General features: G+C 40.4%; 1 protein-coding gene across 1 annotated transcript; it reads left to right on the top strand.

The window, feature by feature from the left end:
- The first annotated feature begins 7,311 nt into the window (after nucleotides 1–7,311).
- On the top strand, nucleotides 7,312–10,088 carry ANKRD37 (ankyrin repeat domain 37). Its single transcript, XM_081220831.1, has 5 exons — nucleotides 7,312–7,548; nucleotides 7,754–7,906; nucleotides 8,764–8,855; nucleotides 9,398–9,601; nucleotides 9,853–10,088. Coding segments are annotated over exons 1-5 (477 nt in total). The 5' UTR covers nucleotides 7,312–7,521; the 3' UTR covers nucleotides 9,854–10,088.
- The last annotated feature ends 6 nt before the right edge of the window (nucleotides 10,089–10,094 follow it).

Below are 10,094 nucleotides of genomic sequence, written 5' to 3'. Positions count from 1 at the left end.
GTGCCCTGTCTCCAGTGCTGTGAATGTTAATTGCTTAAGGTTGTGCAACCACCACCAATATCTAATTCTGGAACATTTTCATCACTCCAAAAGAAACCCTGTAGAAATTAGCAGTCACTCCCCAATCTTTTCCTCCTTTCAGCCCCTAGCAATCGCTAATCTACCTTCTGTCTCTACCGATTTGTCTATTCTGCATATTCCATATAAATGGAATCATACAGTATGTGGCCTTTTGTGTCTGGCTTCTTTTACATAATGTTTACAAGGTTCGTGCATGTTGTAGCATGTATCAGTACTTCGTTCCTATTTTTGGCTGAATAATATTTCATTATACGGATATAACACATTAAAAAAAATCTGTTCATCATCTGACGAGCATTTGAGTTGTTTCTAGCTTTTGGCTATCCTGAATAATGCTGGTAGTTTTCACGTACTTGTTTTTGTGTAGACATAGGTTTTCAATTATTTTGGGTATAAACCTAGGAGGGGGATTGCTGGGTCACATGGTAATTCTATGTTTAAGATTTTGAGAAATTGCCAAACTGTTTTCCAAGTGGCTTTTTGCTTTTCCACCAGCAATGTGTGAGGGTTCCACATCCTCACCGACACTGGTTATTGTTCATCTTTCTGATAATAGCCAGCCTAGTGGATGTGAAGTGTTATCTTGTGGTTCTGATTTGCATTTCCATAATGAAAAATGATGTTGAGACTCTTTTCATGGGCTTATTGGCCACCTGTTTATCTTCTTTGGAGTGATGTTAATCCTTTACCAATTTTGTAGTTGGGCTGTCCTTTTATGGCTGAGTTATAAACATTCTTTATATATTCTAGATACTGGACTCTTATCAGGTATATAATTTGCAAATATTTTCTCCCACTCTATGGGGTCTTTTCACTTTCTTGTTTCTTTTGATCCCTCAATTTTTTTTTAATTTGATGAAGTCCATTTAAAATAATATTCCCAAATCTTTTCTTGTAATTTTTTTCTTTTTTAAAAATCATTTTGAGGTATGATTGACATATAAAAAGCTGTATATATTTAATGTGTACAACCTGATGGGGTTGGACGTAAATAGATACCCATGAAACCATCACCACAATCAATGCTAAGTATATTCATCATCTCCAAAAGTTTCTTCCCACCTAATTTATTTGAACACTAAGCATAAGATCTACCCTCTCAGCAAAATTTTAAGTATACAACACAATACCGTTAACTGTAGGCACTGGGCTGTGCAGTAAATCTCTAGTGCTTGCATAACTGACAGTTTATACCCTCTGCCCACCACCTCCTCATTCCGCCCCCGCAAACCCCTAGGAACCACCATTCTACTCTCTGCTTCTATGAGTCTATTTTAGATCCCTCGTACAAGTAGGATCATGTTATATTTGTTCTTCTGTGTCCGGCTTATTTCAGTTTGCATAATGTCCTCCAGGTTCTAAGGCTGAATAATATTCCATTTACGTAGCTACCACATTATCTTCTCATTCAGTGACAGGCATTTAGGTTGCTTCCATGTCTTGGCTACTGTGAATAATGCCACAGTGAATGTGGAGGGAAAAATCTCTCTTTGAGATTCTAATTTCAAATCCTCTGGCTATATGCCCAGAAGTGGGTCTGCTGAATCATATGGTAGTTCTATTTTGAATACTTTGAGGAAGAGCGATAGATACTGCTTTCCATAGTGGATGCACCGATTTACAGACCTAATTCTCAAAGTATTTTGGTTACTTAGTTCTTAAAAAACATTAAGCATGTAAGAAATTTATCAATGGCACCTGCATAAAATAATTGGATAATAAAAATGATTTAGTAGATAATTTGGGAAAATGTGTCAAAAGTTTGAAACTCAGTTGTTTTACTTAAAAATTACACATTATTTAAAGTAGCTGGAAAATGTAGAATATTAGATATATGCTTTGAGTAGAACTTATCTTGACATCATATATTACTATTATTTAGTTGTTTTAATTATTACTTGATTAGTAAAACCAACATTTTATCTATATATTTTCTCCTCTTAGGGACAAAGATTAATTTGAGTAGGATGTTAACAAATTTTGACAAATCTGAGTTACTCTAAGAAAATGAGTTTCAACTTTCTACACTAGATAAATTATATATCAAATATATCAATTAGCTATGACCTACACAAAAAATATAATGCATGCTTTTTCTGAAGGTATTCTATATATTCAGCTACTCTGTTTCCTAAATGAAAGAAATAGCTTGCACAATCAATGCAGTAAGAGTCCTCTTATCTGGTATTATTGGGACTTGTAGTTTGTCAATTAAACAAGAATCAAGTGGAAATTAATGTGAGTATACAAACATATTATATACATTTTAACTTAAAATATGTAAATATATAGTTATTTTCCCACCTTTTCACTTAGGGTCAGAAGCTATTTCTTTAAATAGAGGATGAATGTGAGAGTTCGGAACTGTCTTTCTTGCATAAACCATATGCATACAAATTCCAGATTACGTTTCTTTAAAATGGAATATGAATTGACAAATGCCTGTGGAACAATTTGAGGGTAGAACTCTTTCTCCCCATCCTTTACAGTTGATTTATCCTCACCTGCTTTGAAAGCATTTTTCTTAGCTACTTGAGGAATCTGAAAGCATTCAATTTAGTCTTCTTAAAAATTATAGCTCTCACTTGTTACCCATATCTCGCCAGTTATATAATATTTAATTATATTACATATTATAATAATCCTTATAGTGTGAAAAAAAATTCAAACTGATGTGATCCCAAGTAACTGAGTATTCTACAGAACAGCCTGATAAGGTCTCCCAGTGACCAATGCAACTGGCAGTGTGTTTTACAGAGGAACTAAAGTGTATTGGTTAATCAGAATAAAAAATTAAATAGTGATCAGAATAAAAAGTAATAAAGTTGTGAGAAATTGTGAGACTTTTCATTCCTTGTTTTATTAAAACTAGCTTCATACTGGTTTAGGTATCTTCTGTCATTACTAAATCTAGAAAATTAACTAAGTGTAACTTTTGCAGTCTGAGGCGCGCCTGCAAAACTAGCACAAATTTCTTTTTCCTTCTTCACAATTTCACAAACAGAAAATTTGTTCTTACTGTAGATCTCAACGACCTCAGTGTTTGATTTCTTATCTTTCCTTATTACATCAAGAATTTTCACCTTTTTACTTAAAGGAAGGACTTTATAACTTCTTAGGCACATCAGAATTACCAGCATCACTACTCTTGTGCTTTGGGGCCATTATTAAGTAAATAAGGGTGACTCGAACACGGCAGCCCAGTAAATCTGATAACCCAGATGGCTACTAGGTGACTAACCTTGACAAAGGGATGATTCCCCTCCCAGGAGGGATGGAGATGGAGTGAGATTTCATCATGCTACTCAGGGCGGCATGCAATTTAAAATTTATGAATTGTTTATTTCTGTAATTTTCCATTTAATATTTTCAGACCATGGTTGGTCTGAAACCACAGAAATTGAAAACGCGGATAACGGGGGACTACTGTAATTTTCTCTTTCTGTTCCAGGATCCTATCCTGGTTATCACACTACATTTAGTCATCATGTCTCCTTAGCCTCCTCTGGTCTATGACAGATTCTCAGGTTTTCCTTGTTTTTTTTATAACTTTGACAGTTTTGTACTGGCCAGATATCCTGTAGAATGTCTCCCAACCTGGGTTTACCTGATATTTTACTCATGGTTAGACTTGGGTTATGGACTTTTGGGAAGATGCAGAGATGAAGTATCCTTCTCAACACATCATATCAGGGGTGCATGCTATCATCATGACTTATCACTGATAATAGTAACAAATACCTGGCCAGGGTAGTGTTTCACAGATTTCTCCACTGTAAAGTTACCTTCCCCTCTTCCTATACTCTTACTCTTCAGAAGCAAGGCATTATGCATCGCCCACACTCAAGAGGACAGGGTGGGGAGAGGATTAATCTTTATTTCCTGGAGTGGGGAGTGTCTACATGAAGTATTTGGAATTCTTTTGTAAAGAAGAGTTGCCTTTTCACTCCTTCTCGCCTTCCTTCCCTTCCCTCCCTCCCTCCCTTCCATCTATCTATCTGTCTATCTAAATATCTATCTATCTATCTCTCCTTTGTGCCACAATATCCTGGAGCAGCAGTTGTTTATAATAACTATATAATTTATCACCTTCTCCAAGAAGTTTGAGTAAGCAAGGCTGGAAGGGTTTATATAATAAGGCACAAGAAGAATTTATTTGTGGGAAATCTTTTGCTTTTACAATCATCCAAGGATCATACATGGATTTCCTGACTGCGCATGCCAGTGAAGGCAGAATTACATTTGATTAGTTCAAACACATCTACCAGCAAATTAAACATAAGTAGAATCAGCAATGCTTGGAAGAGTGACTGCTGAATATGCATCTTAGACCATCTTCCACTTTAGAAAATTGATCCCGCTTGCTACATGTTCAGTAAAATCTCCAGTTACTTGCCAGTAAGATATTGTCCCCCAAATGTATTTGTTCTGTATATTTTTGTACTCTACCAGCTTTGTTCAGTTTTTAGACGGCTTTTAGGCCCATTTTTAAGACTAAACCAAATACTTACCTGAGATATAAAGAATTTTTTGGAAACGTTATGAGCAATGGACAAGTATGCAGTGATTAAAGGGACAAAAGCTTTAACAACTACTCACAACATTCCCTTTCCTTGTGAAATTTAAATATGTCACAGGAAGTTAACAATAATTACCAGATTTAATGCACGCTGAACAGAATCTTGTTTTCAAGAGAAAGGATGTAATGTGGAAGTGCATGCATCACACAATTACCCCACTGCATAATATGTTAAGTGCAAAACCTATGTTTAGAACCCTAGGAACTTCTTTGATAATACCTTGTATTACTTAGGAAATCCTGAAAATGAACATCTGTGCAAATTTGAAGCTTTATTATATGCTTTGAAAAACAGTACCTACCTAATTGAAAAACATGAGAAAAGGAAAATTGGCAATATGGACATGTGTTCTCATGTATCTCTGACATTCTTTAAATAGCGTAAAAAAGGTACTGTGAATAGTTTAAATATTAAAAAAAAAGAACACAAGTACGATTCTATATATGTTTGAACATAAATACATATACACGTTTATGTTCGAGTATGCATATAAACAAAGACGTTTAAAACTACCTCTTTGCAAATAAAAGAGCAAAGAACATTTTGCTCACCATCCAAGTCTTCAAAGATTAACCCGCTGCAGCCGCTGAACAATAAGGCACTGGATGCTTCAGATGAACAGATTAAGGTGATAACAGGATGGGCACTCTGTGCTTCAGAGGAAATTTAAAGATGAAAACGGGAGGCTCTGTGCTTTGGACAAACAGGCCCTTAGACAGATGCATTTCACGAAGTTTTTTTTTTTTTTTTTTTTCGGTACGCGGGCCTCTCACTGTTGTGGCCTCTCCCGTTGCGGAGCACAGGCTCCGGACGCGCAGGCTCAGCGGCCATGGCTCACGGGCCCAGCCACTCCGCGGCATGTGGGATCTTCCCGGACCGGGGCACGAACCCGTGTCCCCTGCATCAGCAGGCAGACTGTCAACCACTGCGCCACCAGGGAAGCCCTCACGAAGAGTTTTAATGAACCCCGCTTCCCATACATAGAAAAGCCCTATAATCATTAACTTGGGATATCTGTTCTTTGTGACGAGCAGTGACCTTTTACCAAGATGCATTTGACTGCACGTGTTCCCTAACAACAACAACAAAATCACATATAAAGTAGCCTCCCCCCACCTCTCTGGAGCAGTTCCTCAGAGCTATCCGAAGTCTGTCTCTGGGGCTACAGTCCTCAGTAAGACCCTGAATAAACCTTAACTCACACCTCTCATGTTGTGCATTTTTCTCAGTTGACACTTTGGATCACTGCGTAAGTCTAGTAATATGAATTACTGCAAAATTATTTTATGGCTCTTATTACAAATAAACAATAAACCGTAACCAAAACTAGAACTAAAAGGCCACCTATCTTCACAGGACAATGAGCTCACCCTCTACAAGCATAACAAACTATCTTTCAGTCCTGCTCTCAAAGGTATCAGCAGATAGAAGGGAATCGCTGAAGATGTTAGGGAAAATACATTTATGGCTGGAGCTTTAGCTTTCAGCTAGATTAATCCGAAAAAAAAAGTGCTTAGGAAAAGAGTCCAGAGATTATATGATAGGCGGTCATTGGCTACGGTTTGAAGTCAGGATGTCTGTCTGTTCCTAAAGCTTTACAAAAACGAATGACTCAAGCTAAAGGAATGGCTCAGCATGAAGAGCTCCGGGGAGCCTTCCTCCCGCCACGCCCCAGCGGTTCAGAGCAAGGCAGCCCTGCCCACGGGGAAGAGCCCCACGGGTCCTCAGCGTCCACGGCCCGGGCCCTTCGTTTATCCCCTAACTCTCCACATGATGAGTGGGGGGCTCCCGCCTCAGCAAACTCAGGGCTAAAAGCTGGGGACCCTCAACACCTCCCTAGGCGGCAAGGCCAGCACTGCGCCTAACCCACTTCCAAGAGGGGACCCATTACAGTGGTTGGCTCGTTTTACATCGTTCCCAGAACGGACGTGGTATAATGTTAAACCCGAAAGGGTGGGGTTTAATAAACCATTTAAACCAGATGTTCAGTCCCGGGAGGGCGTGAGCCCTGACAAAGGCGAGAGGGGTGCTGGAACTGGGGGTGGGGGTGGGGCAGTCCCTGCGGGAAAACCCATCCCCTTAGCTCACCCTAGCCGCCCCTCCGCCTACCCCCCACATCGCCCCCCCAGCTTCCGCTTTCCTCCCTAAACGTCCAAGGCCTTGAGGGACAGAGCCAAGCCTGGGGCGACTTTGAACGTGAGACAAGAAGGAATTTTCATTCCTCAGGAGCCGGAGGTTGGGACCCCGGCGCCAGCACCAAGCGTAGCAGCTTCCAAAGGTCGTGTTGCAAGCCGGGCTCCTTGTAGCTCCCTGGTTTCCTGGTTACGTGCGTGCCAGCAAAAACCAAAACCTCCGCCCGTGACTTCCGCTTCCCCAAAGGGCGTAAAGAGGTGAGCACGACAGCCTGAGACGTGTCGAACTCAGCGCGCCTCATGGCGGCCGCTGAAGCCCAACTGCCCGGAATCCCGTCCCTCACGACGCACGCGCACAGGGTCTCCGGGGAGCGGCCCGGGGCCCCGCCCCAAGGTGGGCGGGCCTGACACCTCAGGCTGGGCCAATCAGCTGGCAGACCCGCGCTGCCTCCTCCTCCTTTCTCCCCTCCGGCCTTTCTGGGTTCCCGGTTGCACGTGTCAGTGTTTGTGTACGTGCGGCTGCAGCTGGGCGGAGAAACACCGGCAGCCTAGGGTTGGGCTGCTGGGGCGCAGCCAGAGCTGTGGCGCGGCGGGGAGGGGCCGGCCCGCTGGCCCTGGGGATCTTTAAATTCTCCTGCTCTGGGGCGGCCTGTGCTCTTACCTGTCTGCAGCGAGCGCCTCACCGCTCTGCCCTCCCAAGCACTCCAGTCCTCTACTTTAGATGGGAGATGCTGTTGCTCGATTGCAACCCCGAGGTGAGACTCAGGCTGCTTTTGCCCTGCAGGCTTAAGTCTTCTAGTGAGAGCTAGCTAGGGTGATGGCTTACTGACCACTTGGCGTTGCCAAGTCAAGCCTCTTCAGAGTTGGAAGGTTTTTGGAGTGGAGGAAGATGTTCAATCCCGGGAGGGCGTGAGCCTTGACAAAGGCGAGGGCGGTGCTGGAGCTGTTCTTTTCTCGCAGGTGGATAGTCTGAGGCATCTGCTGGAGACCGGAGCCTCCGTCAACGCACCCCCGGATCCCTGTGAGCAGTCGCCTGTCCACTTGGCCGCAGGTGGAGGCCTTGCTTGCTTTCTTCTCTGGCAGCTGCAGACCGGCGCTGACCTCAACCAACAGGTAACTAGGTAACTGATGGTTGCCATGTGCAACCCTCCCCCTCCACCCCAAATCCACACAAACACTTCTTAGACGCCGAGATATTCAGTCGTTTCGGTTATTAGAAACATGACTGTCGCAGCGATGTCCAATAGAAATATAATGTGAGACACGTATGTTAAGATTTTCTAGTAGCCACATTAATGAAGTAAAACGAAACATGAAAATTTTAGTAACCTAACCCAATTAATCCAAAATATTATCATTTCATATGTAATCAATATAAAACATTACTGATAGATATTTTACATTTTCTTTTCATGTGTCTTCTCCATCTGCTGTGTATTTTACATTTACAGCACATTTCAATTCAGACTAGCCACATTTCAGGTGCTCATTAGCTGGATATATGGTTGCTGGCTACTACATCGGACAGCATTTACAAGGTCCACAGTTCATTTCCAAAGGAACAATTGCTCCATTACCAAATTAAAAGTCTCAGGATCGCAATACTTGTGAGGCATGCTCACAACCAGTACAATTCTGTACACAACTTTCTTAGGGTAGTTTGCATCTTCATTGAATATTAAAGTACGGTGAATTTTAAATTGTAATTTTTTTACTTCTGTAGGATTCTATTTTGCTTTTATTCACTTAAAATTTAATGTATGTTTGTAGCTGTGGCTGCACATATTTTTATTAATGACAACTTTGTATTTAATAGGGCACTAAGTGAATTTTATTTTAAAAAAAGAATTAAAAAATTCGGCCCAGTACACTGCATTTCTAACCCCGCTTCCTCAAACAATAGACTTGACCCACCAACTTCCACTAGAGTGTTTCGGGGAGAGACTAAAATGTGCTGTTTTGTCTGTAAGGATGTTTTTGGAGAAGCTCCACTACACAAGGCAGCAAAAGTTGGAAGCATGGAATGCCTCAGCCTGCTTGTAGCCAGTGACGCCCAAATTGAGTAAGTATGAAATCAGTGGCTTCAAATTTTATATTTTCTTGGATTAAACTAATCAGACTCCTACAGCTTAATTACATGATCCTTGCCATTGATAATTTAATGTTAACATTTAAATGTTAACTTAGGCTGTTAATGACATCTAATACTATGTATTCGTCAATTTTAATAAATAAAAAATGGATCCAAAGCAATCAGAGATACAGTTCTACTCATCTGTCATGGCAGTGTTACATTTTAGTTTTGGTTTAGAAAAGCCATTCTATAGAAGTTCTCGCTGACTTCCTTTGCGTACTTAACTCATTGTAGCGAACAAAGAATACTCTTTCATTCGTGCAAAAATAAAATGCCCACTCTGTGCTGTACTCTGTGCTAGCCATTGAGGATAAATAGTGAGCAAAAATGGAATTCCTCTATGCTTCCTTTACCTCTTCTATTCTGCAACCAACATTTGTATGAGCCCAAAGCGCCTTTGTTAGGAAGATATAAAAAAAGGCTAAACAATTGTCAACTTTTACTTAACTAATTTTTTGTCTCAAATTCAGTTTATGTAATAAGAATGGGCAAACAGCTGAAGATCTTGCTTGGTCATGTGGATTTCCAGAATGTGGCAAGTTTCTTACAACAATTAAATGTATGCAGACAATAAAACCAAGTGAACAATCCAATAAAGATCATTGTGTTCCAGTGCTCAGACAGAAACGAAGTTTTGGAAGTAAAGAAGATACAAATGGGAAAAGGAAGTGTTGGTACGGAATTCATAGTTTCTTCTTTCTTCCTCCCTCAAGAATCTCTTATTTAGCACAGAATTTATTGTTTCATTTAAATATCGGCAGTCTTATTTCTAGTATAACTTTTCATTCTCATTAACACATTTTAATACTGGTTGTAGTAACTACTACTAGATTCTAGAGACCTAAAATTGTCCTGCATGGTGGAAGATTGGGAAGGAAACCTTTTTTAAAAAAATTTTTAATGTTAATGTGTTTTTTAACAACAGATGTCGTATTGGTTATGAAGAGGTGTGGAGAAGGTCTTCACTTCATGCAGATTTACTGCTCAGCTACAAGCTATGGCTTTTGGCTCATCAAGTGTGTCTAAACACCTTCTAAGAAGGAGGAAAACTTTCTTCTAAGGGAAGATAACATTCAAGGATACATGTATTTACATGCCTGTAACATTCTGGTTGTGCATGCTTTGTCTTTTAATTTATTAAAGGAATGTCTAAAGGATAAATTCTTT

Source organism: Mesoplodon bidens (genome assembly GCF_964165515.1).
Source record: "Mesoplodon bidens genome assembly, chromosome: 20".
Taxonomy (NCBI): domain Eukaryota; kingdom Metazoa; phylum Chordata; class Mammalia; order Artiodactyla; family Ziphiidae; genus Mesoplodon; species Mesoplodon bidens.
This window is presented reverse-complemented; position numbering and strand designations above follow the sequence as displayed.